We start from the raw sequence: 13,661 nt of genomic DNA, 5'->3' as shown, positions 1-13,661 counted from the left end.
GAAAGACGTGGTCTACGACAACCAACGCTGTCTCCTTGGCTGAGGGTAATTTGGGCAAGGGATTGAAATGAGTCGCCTTCGAGAATCGGTCCACCACGGTTAAAACTACCGTGTTGCCCTGGGAGGGCGGAAGGGGGGTAACAAAATCTAGAGCGATATGGGACCTGGGTCTCGAAGGGACAGGCAGCGGTTGAAGTAACGCATCAGGAGGTCGATTGGAAGTCTTACCACTGGCACAAACCGAACAAGCCAAAACAAAACTGTGAATGTCACGAGCCATGTGTGGCCACCAGAATCGTTGCTTGACCAAAAATTTGGTTCGACTTACCCCTGGATGACAAGCTATATTGGAACAATGACCCCACTTAATAACATTGGACCTTAATCCCTCCGGTACAAATAAACGGTTCAGTGGACACCTAGACGGAGGCGTTACCCCTTCTAGAGCCGTCTTGACTCTCGATTCGACCTCCCATACGAGTGTGGAGACAACTAGACTCTCTGGTAAAATGCACTCGAGAGTAGACAGGCGTTCGGAACGATCAAAAATGCGTGACAAGGAATCGGGTTTGATGTTTTTGGAACCCCGACGATACGAGAGAGAAAAATCAAAACGACCGAAAAAAAGTGCCCGCCGAGCCTGCCTGGAGTTCAGTCTTTTAGCAGTTCTAATATATTCTAAGTTCTTATGATCGGTCCAAACAATAAAAGGTACCCCAGACCCTTTTAACCAGTGGCGCCATTCTTCCAATGCTAATTTGACTGCCAACAACTCTCTATTACCAATATCATAATTGCGTTCTGCGGGGGATAACCAATGAGACAAAAACATGCAGGGGTGCATCTTGTCATCTGAGGAGGAGCGTTGGGATAGCACTGCACCTACCCCCACCCCTGACTCATCGACCACAAACTGACGTGAAGCATCAGGGGCGACAAGAATAGGGGCTGAAACAAAGCAACCTTTCAGTTTGGCAAACGCAGCCTCGGCTGCGTCTGACCACCTGAACGTGGTTCGTGGGGAGGTTAAGGCAGTCAGAGGCGCATTTCTACGCCTTGACAAAAAGCCCATTCTCTAGCAACCTCTGAAGCACTTGTCTGACGTGCTGCACGTTCCTGGAGAGATGAAGAAAAAATCTATATGTCATCCAGGTAGACATATATGAACTGGTCAACCATATCTCGCAGCACATCATTGACGAGTGCCTGGAAAACTGCTGGTGAATTGGATAGCCCGAAGGGCATCACCAAATATTCAAAATGGCCTCTAGGGGTGTTAAAAGCAGTTTTCCATTCCATTCATCCCCCACCAAATGATAAGCGTTACGTAAATCCAATTTTGTGAAAACGAATGCTCCCTGCAACCTCTCGAAAGCTGAAGACATCAACGGCAAAGGATAAGTATTCTTTACCATGATGTTGTTCAACCCTTGGTTATCAATACAAGGTCACAGAGTTCCATCCTTCTTCCCCACAAAAAAGAACCCCGCCCCTGCTAGAGAAGAGGAATGGCGGATGAACCCGTTTGCTAGAGAATCAGAAATGTATTTCTCCATAGCCTCACTTTCGGGAATCGAAGGCGAATATAACTTGCCTTTAGGCGGAGACTTACCTGACATTAACTCTATAGCACAGTCATAGGGACGATGTGGAGGACGAGAAGCAGCGTAAGACTTACTGAACACTTCCTTCCAAGCACACACTGAATTTTCGTCTGCCAGTCCACTTTTGGGTTGGGTAATCCTAACCATGGATGTCCAAGTACAACAGGTGCCAGGGGTGAGTCCAGGATGTAGAAAGAAATAATTTCGGTGTGGTTGCCAGAAGTGATGAATGTAATATTCTCGGTGGCTAAAGCAATGGTGGGAAGATCTAATCCGTTGAGTGCATGAACTGAAGTCTGTTGTGAAAGGGCTCTGAGTGGAATGTTATGTTTGATGGCAAAAGAATGGTCCAAGAAATTACCTTTAGCCCCCGAATCCACCAGTGCCTGACAATCGTGATGATGTGCTGACCACCTCAGTCTCACCGGGAGGAGCGTAGATGTAGATGACGACTTCTCGGCTGAGACCCCCGCCTGATAGTAGCCTCAAACTTACTGCCGGGCTGGGCCTTTTACCGGACAGTTGTATGCAAAGTGACCAGTCCCGCCGCAATACAAACAAAGGCCCTGGGATCTCCGCCGTTCCTTCTCCTCCCGGGAAAGTCGGGCTCGACCCACCTGCATGGGCTCGGGATCGTAGACTGGGCTGACCGCGTCTCCGCCAATGGGCCGCATCACCTCTGCTCCACTGGATCTGGACATGGCTCGACGGTTTACTCTGGATAAACGGAATCAACTCTTAAGGCCAGTTCGATGAGTCCATTGAGTGTAGTTGGAAGCTCCATGGCGTAGATCTCCTGATGGACGCGGTCAGCCAACCCATTCAGGAACATGTCCCACTGTGCCTCCTCATTCCACTGACACTCGGTCGCTAATGTCCTGAACTCGATCGAATAGTCGGAGACGGACCTCTCTCCCTGCTTCAGTTCCGCCAACAAACGAGCTGCTTCTCTACCCGCGAGTGCTCGGTCGAAGACCCTCTTCATCTCAGTCGCGAGTGTCTGGAATGAGGCGCAGCATGGATCTTGATTCTCCCACACCGCCATTCCCCAGAGCGCCGCCCTCCCGGTCAATAGAGTTAGCACGAATGCCACCTTGGTCTGTTCATTGTTGAAGGTTCTAGGTTGTAAAGAGAAATGCATAGAGCAACATGTTAGAAAAGCTCTACAATAGTTAGGCTCACCCGAGTAAGATTCAGGAACCGGGAGGCGGGGCTCCAAGTGAGCAATGTTCTCCGGTGGTGTGGGTTGAACGGGCGGTGTGGGCGGCGCAGTGGGAACTCGTAGCTGTTGGAATTGTTGGGTGAGCTCCGTCACCTGTGCCACCAATGCCTGAACAGCACGACTCGCAGAGATTACGTTACTGGGATTCGAGACGACGGTTGCTGCAGTTAAAGAACTCCTCCATGGATGTGATGGTTGAACTCGCTGCCTACATATTGTGGTCAGATCGTTCTGACACAATGCATTCATAAACCGTGACATCTGGAACACGCAGACACGGTGCTGTAGTCAGTGCAGAAGATCCTTAACAAATCTGGAACACGCAGATAAAAGTCCCTTGAAGTAAAGGTTTGATCTTCTGAGCTTCACCTTGTTGCAGACGTCTGTGACTGCCTTTCTGGACGTGAGACTTGAAACATGGTGTGATTCGCTTAGTCTCTGGACGCACAGGCCAAAAACTCAGAATTTGTGGTTGATCTGGTTCAGTCTCTGTTGTCAAACTCAGAACGAGGAGTTGTAAAATCTTAAGGCTGAGATTCAGAAACTTGGTTGGTTTTTTCGATGATCTGTTATTGTCTCTCTAAGTGCGAAACAAGAAGTTGGGTGCCCTGTTTCAGTCTCTTAGCATATGGCAGAAGACTCAGAACGATGGGGTTTGTCCTGTTGCAATTTCTAACACGCAGGCGAGAGACTCAGAATTTGTCTAATGTCTCATTTTCGGGCTGAGACTCAGAGCTGGGGTACTCTGTTTACGTCTCTAGCACACAGGCAGCAGCTTTAGAACACAGAATGTCTGGAAAAAAGGAACTTTTATAACATTTTAGATAAGGAGGAGTTTGCATCTTGGTACTTTCCTGATGCAGAACCATGATTGGCTGTGGATGTCAGAGGAAGCCCACAGAATATGGATGAGAACTCATTTGCATAGCATAAAGTACAGTTTAACTGTCTTAAGAATTTCATCCACGCATTTTCCACTTACCAAACCATTTCCAAAATGCCATTGACATTGTCCTGAGTGTAAAAAGTATAAACATAACAGCAAAATGTTACTATATAATACATGCATTCATATGTTAATAACTGTGATTAATTGAACAGTTTCATAACATAAAGATGTAATCCTGAATGGTAGTGTCTTTAAACAAGTCAAGTGAATAGGTGATGGTTTTAGTACATTTTGTTGGTGGAAGGATTGTAAAGATTTGTTCTTTGGAAAGCCAATACTTTGAAAAATGCTTTTCCTTAAGGAGTGTTTACAACCATCCTGCCTTCATGAGATTGTGAAGGGGGGGTTTGAACGGATGTTAAGCAGAAATGTTGTGAGCCAATCAAAACATCCTCTTCTTTTCCGCTTTGGCACGGGGGTCAACTATAAAAGAGTTGTCCGAGCAGCCTTTTCTGATTAAGTGCACACTTGCTTATGTTAACCCACCAAAATACACTCCAAATGTAGCAATTAGGGAGGGGTCTGGAATGTTTGTTGTACGCTGTTCACTACACCTGTTACTTCTTTGTAGTACTTACTGACCATTGCAACCCAGACTTTTCCATATCCTATCGTCCAGGGACTAAGAATGATGAGTTCCTCTCATAAAGTCCATTCATTCATTTGTGGGCACGGCCCATACTGCGACCAGAACCTCTCTGTCCAATCAAACCAACACTGGTGGCCGGGCATGGCACAGGATATCTGTAACTGCACAAACCTCTTTGCACTTCGTAAAAAAATCGTGAAAAAAATTTACTTTTATTTTTGGGACTAATTATTGTCTATGGGTGTTTACCGATTATACATCTATTTGTGTCACATATGTGGCTTTACTGCAGTTTTTTTAACAATCCCTATCACGGTCATTTTGTAATTTTTTTTAACATATGGACTAGTAAGTGGCACAGCATTGGTATGCTATTTTTCACCAATTTCATTCTATTAACATGCAATGACAAATAAAGAAATATAAACTAATCTTTAAGAACAATGTGGGTTATTCCTAATAATTTCATATGTTTTACGTATTTATACACACATTTCAGTTTGTGAATTAATGTTTAATAATTCACAACATATGATTGGGCAAACTCATTGTTTTTGGAGTGTTCTGCATGAGCAGGTGCGTGCACAAGGTTGGTTAGTTGCATAAAATACGCCAAAACTGGCTCCAAGGGTTTTTCACAGCACAGCTTACTTATAGAGCAGTTTGTTACCGAAGCAAAAGAGTTAAAACAGAAATCCATGATCAGTTTTATTATCTGTTAAGTTCCGTTTTCTTTTCATTTTCGATTTCCTTCATCCTACTCCTGAGCTTTGCACTGAATGTATGTATGAAATTTACTTAAAAAGTTAGCATTTTTTTGATGAAACTGTGCAAGCGCAAATAAAGAATGATGATGATGATGATTTGGAAGGCTTTGCTGTCATTGGGAGAAGCCAGATGTGCTGTGGGCCCACTGGAATAACAGGTGAAAAAAGTATGTGAGATGTTATAACAAAGTCCTTTAATATGACTTCACCAGAGATGCACATCTGTAGGAGGCCTAGATCAAGTGATTAACATTTGAACTTCTCATGACATTTACATTAGGCATTAAGCAGACACTATCATGGAGATTGAAAAGTAAGAAAGCAAAGCATGAAGATTTGTCATTAGGACCATCTTCTTTATGTGTAGAATAAATAATAACCTATATAATAATAATTGTGTGATAATGTGTAATTTACTATATATCAGAGATGGGGACTCGAGTTTGAGACTCTGACTAGAGTCCAACTTAAGTCGCACACACAGTGACTTCAGACTCGGCCCTCAAAAACTTCAGACTCGACTTGGACTCAAGCCGCGCGACTCATGAACAATGTTTATTTTTAGGAAACGTCTGATGAGCTCGCTGTTATTCCCCTCCCTCCGTTACCTACAACCTGCCCACGACGTAACACGTGACCTATCTGCTCCGTGCATACATGTCGACTGCACCAGTCACTGCGGTGCCATTCATCTGAAGCTTTGGGTAGTGCTGTGACGGATCTGCGGTCCGGCTCGCATGCAATTCGCGGATTAATATGCAATTTAAATAGGGTAAGTTTATCATTAACGTGTTTCTAAGGCTTGCAATTCTTTAAACGGTTAAACAATTTAACCACAAGAAGGCGCTCAAGTGAGCAGATTTCTGTACGTATATGTGGTTAAATGTGTCCGGTCCAGCTCCAGTCAGGTCCAGAGTTGCGCTACTTTGTGTCATACTGTAGTCCATTGACATACATTTGCTGAATAGAGCAATGAAAAACAATGCTCTCCGCCTGTGTGTGAGCACGTGTTTAAGTGGCCTCAGTAGTGCACATACAGAGAGAAGTGTTTCAAAAGTTAAGCCAACATAAAATCTTTATTTTCTTGACAGGGCACATACACACAAAATGATCTCACAGTATTGTTTTTCTAACATTTGTTAATGTCTTTTTATGTCTTAAGAAACCAGTCAGAAACCAGTCTGGGCTTATTTGTTCTTAAAGAGACAGTAACCTCGATTAACCTACCTAAGTCTGTGTCATTTATGTTAATCAAACAACCCAAGACAAACAGAAAATCACTTCTATTGCTCTAAAAACAATAATAATAATACTTAATTTGTACAATAAAGACAGTGTTATTATCCATTTAATTTAATTTCTGTACCTAATGCTAATTTTAGACCCTACTTAATGTGCAACTTTGTTCTTTTTTATAAATGTTTGTCATTTACTTTATTTGTTATTAGAGTTTTATTTGTTACAACGAGACTTGAGACTTGACTTGGACTCGAGCTCAAAGACTTGAGACTTGACTTGGACTCGAGCTCAGAGACTTGTGAGCATCTCTGCTATATATATATATATATATATATATGCCAGAGGAAATAAGTCTTCACAGAATGTGGATGAGATGGTTTGCATGGATGCTGCGCAACTCGAAAATAAGGGACAAACGCTATTGAATTCTGTAAAAAAACGCGATCTCTGTAGACAGCCCAGCCTTCAAAAATGGCAATAACAACACAGTGGCCAAACCTACAACAGAAACCATAACAAAATTTTCCAGCCAATAAACGACAAGAAGGATTTGGGGTGGGGGTTGGGCGCATTCATGAAAGCACGGAAGGGAGGGGGAGGAGTTAGCTACGCTCCGTCTGTTTGAAAACAATTCAAACGTCAACCCCAGCCGTGTGCGCAGCCAGCGCAACCCCGGACAGGTTTTGCACCTTCCTGCCATGCCCCTCCCAGGACTTACTTTAGATCCACCCGGACTCCTTCAACACCCTCCCACCCTGGACCACCCCCTATGAACTTTTGTGTTCCCCCACCCCCCTCCCTTGTTTGTTATTTTTATTGTCTCACCCCAATCCTACTGTTATTATTGCCTGTTTGCCCCTGTTAGTGTTTGTTATGTTCTCGTGGTTCTTGTCTTGTATCCAGTCTGTCATGTACCGTATTTAGTGTTCCCCCTTGAGGGCGTCTAGTAGCTGCCTTTTGAGGGGGGCGTACTGTCAGAATCCTGCCAGATCCTTGTTGGTATTTAGATCTAGTTTAGCATGGCAGGGTTCTGACAGTACATATGTTCTATGTGGGAAATGTGTGGTTTTAGTATTGGTTTATTCTGACCACGCATTTCCCGGGTCTCGTCACTTTTTCCCCGATCCCTTACTTGTGATTATTTTCCAGGTGTATGTAATTTACTTTGTCCCTATTTTTTGTCCTTATGTCTGCTGTTCTGTGCACGTTCGTCTTGTCACTTATCCTGTTGGTTTGCCTGTAGTAAGTTGTGATATCTTAGTCGTAGCCTGTTTAGTGTTTTTTGTTAAGTTTAGTGTTTATTCAGTATCGTGTTTCCCTTGTCTTGTTTTGCTTCCTCGTGGGTTTTGTTTTCTGTTTTACCCGGTCTGTTTAATAAATTCCTTTGTTGTCAACGTCCGCATTTGGGTTCGTGTCTTGTGTCTCCAAATTCCTGACAGCCTATTATACTTCCAGTGTTCGCAAACGTATCCTTTGAGTTTGTGGTACATGCCATTGCTCAGTCAATGCCGGTGTGTGCGACTCGGAGGGACTGTGTAGCGAGGACCAGGCTGCCTGTGAGTGCCTTAAAACTGGGGTGGGGCTAACAGGAGCACCCACTGATCTTCAGTTTCCAAAAGTCTCCAACCAAGCCAGAAAAGGTCGCTAGATTTGTCCTAGTCACTTTTCTGAAATAAAGTTGCTAAAGGGGTCTAGAAAGTTGCTAAATCTAGCAACAAAGTCACCAAGTTGGCAACACTGCTCAGACATTTTTTTTTACACCAACGTGCATGTGCTTGTGTGTGAAAAAAAATGTGCACCACTCTGCCTTTGGTTGGCTAACGATGGATATTAAACCAATCATCATCAGTTATGTGGTTGTCCCACCTCCTCTAACACACACAAACCAATCATCATCAGTTATGTGTCCCACCACTGAACACACACACACACACCAGAGAAAAAACATTGAAGGTCCTACTGTCTGGCTGATAGAGCCCCTACTCGGGTGAAAATTACTTCAGTGAGATCAATTATAGTAACATACACAACAATTTATTGTCAGTAATGGTAGCGGCGTTACAACTGGTGAAAAGGTAAGCCGTCTGATTACTCGTTTACTTAATTTATAACGCTGTTATTATCATCACTGCAAATACGATTTCGATGGCAACCCTAGCCACAGCTCATAATTAGAGTCTAGAAAGCCTTTTATACCCTTCTTGGTGTGATTATAAGTTTGTAATTCAGTTATCATCACCAGTAGAACCAGCAGATGGAGAGAAAGATCCAAGAGATTTTAAGATTACTTGACAACATTCTGCCATTGTCACCAGAACTCCTAGATCAGATTTCTGGCATGGGTTGAACATGACTAAAACAATATCCTCCGAGTCACTGGCCTCACTCCTTTCCAGTGTAACCTGAGAGGACCTGGGAAATGGATCAGACAGAGAATCTGGCTCATTATGTGAAGTCTCTCCTTACTGTAAAATGTATCCCACCTTCCATGTTTAATTACTTAAGCCTTAACACAACACTGTCTCTGATCCTTCCACAAGGCCTGGTTCTGTGACCGAGCCTCCCCTGCTTGTTATCATAGATGACCTGTATACACTGTCAAAAATATCCTGAATTCCTGATGCCTCAGAGGCTGCCTGAAATACCTTAAAGATTAGGAATGATATGAAGAGTTTGGTTCCAAAACGCAATAAATCCATTTTGATAAATTTTGGTAAAAACGTGTTTTCTATACCATGAAAGTGACGAGATGAAAACCACTATTTTCTTTTACAAACTTTCACATAGCATCTTTAGGTTATAAAAACATAACAAATTAAAATCCATAACTTGATTTTCAAAGATTTATTATAAAAACAGAGCTTGATGCTGTCGAGAGAACAAGTACCCGTCTCCCGAGTGCCTCTCGTGTAAATTAGATGTTGATGGCTTACGTTTCTTTCCCGTTACAGAAAACCATCACAGGTTTATCAATGCCATTAAAGTAATATTTTGTTTTTGTTTGTTTGTTGATCAAGAAGTACAAAGTAGATGAGGAAAACTAGGACTCTGTGTACTCAACGCGCCGCCATTGTTTGTGCGGATTTATTGCATTCTGTTGAAAAGGAGGAGTGGCGTTTATCGCATTTTGGAAAAAAGGGAGAAAAGATGACAGAATAACACGGCGGATATTGGATTTTGCGTAAAATTAAGAATTTACTTTTAAATACTGACCTGATACAATACTTTTTCTGGCAGTAACTCATTTTTTTCAAAAATGGCATTTATTGCATTTTGGAACCAAACTCTTCATATAGGCCTGAGAAAAGATAATTCTGGACCCAACCGTCCTTGCAGAATTCCATTTTGAATGTCCAGCACCAGATTAGATTACTCTGCTGATTTTGGATATACAGATATGATTTATACATCATTTAAAATTTTAAAGGTCTATTTTTTTTGTGTCCACTCCCAATAAAAACAGAATGTTATGCTTTTTGCAAAATTAAAGGTGCTCTAAGCGAATTCACACGTTTTAGGCCATAAAACATTTTTTGTATCATACAGTAAACATCTCCTCACTATCTGCTAGCTGCCTGTCCTCTGAACACACTGTAAAAAACGCGGTCTCTGTATAAGTATAAGAAGAGGGATATGTACCTTCTTTCTGCTGTTACCTCATTATTTGAAATTAGCTGAGATTGCCATACCCCGATGATCCATATGCATAGCTAATGCCCACAGTCCTAATCTAGTCTCTCCATTCATTGATGCTCAGTTGTTTTATCCGAGTGCAGCAAACATTTAAATCCTTATTTACTCGCACCTGTGTTCTCACTGAAAGTTCTCTCCAGACGCAAGTAATTTCTTTGTGCTGCCGTCAAACATCATACAAGACGGGCACACACAAACACAAGAGGCATCATATTTGACTCGCTTTGAGGTATTCTTATAAAAGATGCGATTGCAAAAAGCACATCTAAAACCTCTAAAGTTCGTCACAACATGTATGTAGCCCGTCGTGTGTGGTTCCTTTTTTCAAAATATGTTTTCTGCGCTTCGAGAGACCGTGTGTGCATCACATGTCTTGTCAAAATAAGTGCCTGCTGCAGATGCGTCTAAAGGGTTTATGATAAAAGAGACACTGGCGTTTGCCAGCTACTCGCATAATCTCATGCGTAATCAGAGTTTAGTGTTTAGGGAGTGTCTTTTAAGGAAAGTGGTAGCGCCAGTCCCAGAGATCAGCTGAATTGATTCAAAAAAGGTATAAATTAAATGTTTAACTCTAGGGGAGCTGGAAAATTAGTATACGAGTGTCTGTTTAACCCACAATCCCAAGTAACATACTAGGAAAGGTAAACAGGCATTTAAAATACTGTGGTTCTCAGCCATATAGTTACTGCTGTTTATGTACTAAACCTGAGCTAGTGAATTAAATATTAAATTCATATCTAAAAAATGTATTTATCAATTATCTTGTAATTGTTAATTGTTAAGTTATCTTGTCAATTAAGAGAAAATGTTTCCCTGCCAATGACGCTTCCTGACAAGTTTCCCTGACAATCTGTAATTCCGCTATTATAAAAAGAGAACAAATGAAGATAGGATGAATTTTTTTTCCTGTTTTGTATGCTTGTTTGTCTGAAAGCAGAGGATCTGTTCTTTTATTTGATATATTTGTATGTTTATATTTATGAAAAGAGAATTTTCCTGGTAGGCATTTTGCGAAACTTTTGTAAAAATCACAAAAAATGATGGCGGGCTTTTTTGAAAAAAGATTGCCGGAGAATAAGCCAATAAAATACTCATTATAATTTTGTTGTAATTTTTGTTTACATTTTGATAAGATTTTTTTTCAACACACTTTACAACAGCTTCTGGGAGAAATTAGGAAGTTGGATTTTTCACTCAATAACTATCAGGTGAAATATGATGTTAATGGTGATCTAACCATCAGTTATGCAATCGTGGTCTGGAACACTGAAACAAATTTTTCACGGATTGAGATGGTGGGCATTTATGACACATATCCAGAAATTAATTTTACCATTGACAACTCACTCATGCCCTGGCATAACAACACATCTGTAAGTTACCCTTTATTACTCTTGGTAGGCTTCATTTAATACATTTAGCAGCCTAGATGAACTTTTAACACTCTTTATTATTCTATAAAGGTTCCTTTCTCAAACTGCTCTGTTGAGTGCAAGGAGGGATTTTCAAGAGAACACGTGGGATATCATGATTGCTGCTTTCTATGTAAAAAATGTCCACAAAACAGCTATGTGAATTATTCTCGTAAGTACCTTAAAGTTAAATAGCACATTTGTGATATTTTAGCTTTATAAATCTTAATCATCACAAGATTGATATTTTGCCTGTATTACCAAACATTCATATCTTTGTTTTTATTCCAGGGGACCCCTATACCTGTTTTCCATGTGCAGAGAATGAATGGTCTGATGGCAGTGCGACATGTCAGACACTTTCTGTTATGTATTTACAGTTCACAGAAATCCCCTCCATTGCACTTTTATTTTCTAATGTATGCTTGATTACTCTTCTTATTATCATGATTGTCATTTTCGCTTACAATTACAACACACCAGTGGTGAGGTCTGCTGGTGGCAACATGTCTTTCCTAATGTTAGTGTGTATGATTATCTCTTGCCTAAGTGCATTCTTTTTCTTTGGTGAACCCACATTAGAAAAATGTACTTATAGAAATACCATATATGCTTTTTTCAATGCTGTCTGTCTCTCCTGTTTCTTTGTTCGTGCCTTTCAAATAGTTTGTGTCTTCAAAATGAATGAGTTCCCTAATGTGCACAGGTTGTGGGTAAAGTACAACGGCCAGTGGATTTTTGTTACCTCTTTCTCTGTCTTTTATTTCCTTTTTTATGTAATGTATATAATTCTGAAACCTCCTAAACCCTTAATGGACTTACTGTCTTTTAAAAATCAGATTTTTTTCACCTGTGAAAGGGGGGAAGTTATATCCATTAGCACAGCTGCTTTTGTGAATATGTTTCTTGGTGCCTTGTGTATTTGGTTTTCTTACATGGCAAGAGATCTTCCCAAAAATTACAATGAGGCCAAATCAATAACCTTCAGTATAGTGTTTTTAATTCTGGTCTGGATTTTATACTTTACAGTTTTCTTTTTCTTCAACAGCAAAGAAATCCTGTTTGTTAATGCATTTGTTCAGATATCCAGTACATATGGATTTCTCTTTTGCTATTTCATACCAAAATCTTACATCATGTTATTTCAACCGAAGAAAAACACTGCTGCGTACTTTCAAACATCTATTCAGAATTACACACAAACTATTAGTAGAAGTTAAACCACAGCAATGATGCTGCACAGATGCAGATGAAATGCTTTATGCGGATATTTTGATTGCTTTTAGTTTTAGATAGTTGTACACATAATGTAGATATATTACAGATACATTACAAATATATTAGCAAGCACTTTTTCTTTTCTCACCAGGTTAGGTAAACTCATGCAAAGTAAAATACCAAATATTATCTGACAAGCAGCAGATGGTTAAAGTCATTGATCAAGGTCTCAGTGCTAACAAAAACACTTTACCTAGTGATTGTAATGTATCTCTTAAACTATATGCTAAAAGCTTCCATTCTTGATAATCATTTAAATTATTTACATGTGATTTTTTTATTAAAAAGCATTGATCCAAGACACTTTTTTATGTAATTGTAATTTAGTACTGAAATTAAGATGACATACAAAATCATCGCTTCATCTAACCCCACAATTACCCTGCCCAAGGAAAAAATGGGATAGCGACCTCACGCTATCTTTAGACACGGATTTATGGACACAGATTTGTAGAAACACCTTCAATATGACCACCAACACCAATTTACATATATTTAACTATATAAAACCATCCACAGAACCCACATCACTCAGAGTAAACTATTTAAAATGGGACTATTGGACACAGGGGGAAAAGGAAAACAAATGACATAGAAAAGGTGACCATAAAATGTCCATAAATGTTTGTAACTCAGTGAAAATTGTAAAACAAATGGGCAAATGGGATTAGGCAAGTGGAATTTGCATGCCACTTTCCACCCTGGACATAAAACTATTAAAGAAGATGATGTGCACCACATGTTCAGACTCGTTCTTTGGAGCCATACATATGTTATACAATTTAAAACCTTCTGCTTCACAAGTTGTAGGCTACAGATGGTAGGGAAAAAATAAATCGGAATTTTTTTATCTCTAAACTAATGTTATCAAAATGTATTGTTTTGTATATACATAACTCCTGAATAAC

General features: G+C 40.6%; 1 protein-coding gene across 1 annotated transcript in view; it reads left to right on the top strand.

Moving 5' to 3' along the window:
- LOC135729890 (taste receptor type 1 member 1-like) overlaps nucleotides 1–12,695 on the top strand; it is a 43,035-nt gene extending 30,340 nt beyond the window's left edge. Inside the window, exons 4-6 of the mRNA XM_065247782.1 lie at nucleotides 11,224–11,436; nucleotides 11,527–11,647; nucleotides 11,767–12,695. Coding sequence (XP_065103854.1) covers nucleotides 11,224–11,436; nucleotides 11,527–11,647; nucleotides 11,767–12,695 — 1,263 coding nt within the window. The remainder of the gene's footprint in view (nucleotides 1–11,223; nucleotides 11,437–11,526; nucleotides 11,648–11,766) is intronic.
- Nucleotides 12,696–13,661: the final 966 nt, after the last annotated feature.

The sequence above is a fragment of the Paramisgurnus dabryanus genome, chromosome 11, assembly GCF_030506205.2.
Source record: "Paramisgurnus dabryanus chromosome 11, PD_genome_1.1, whole genome shotgun sequence".
NCBI lineage: Eukaryota > Metazoa > Chordata > Actinopteri > Cypriniformes > Cobitidae > Paramisgurnus > Paramisgurnus dabryanus.
This window is presented reverse-complemented; position numbering and strand designations above follow the sequence as displayed.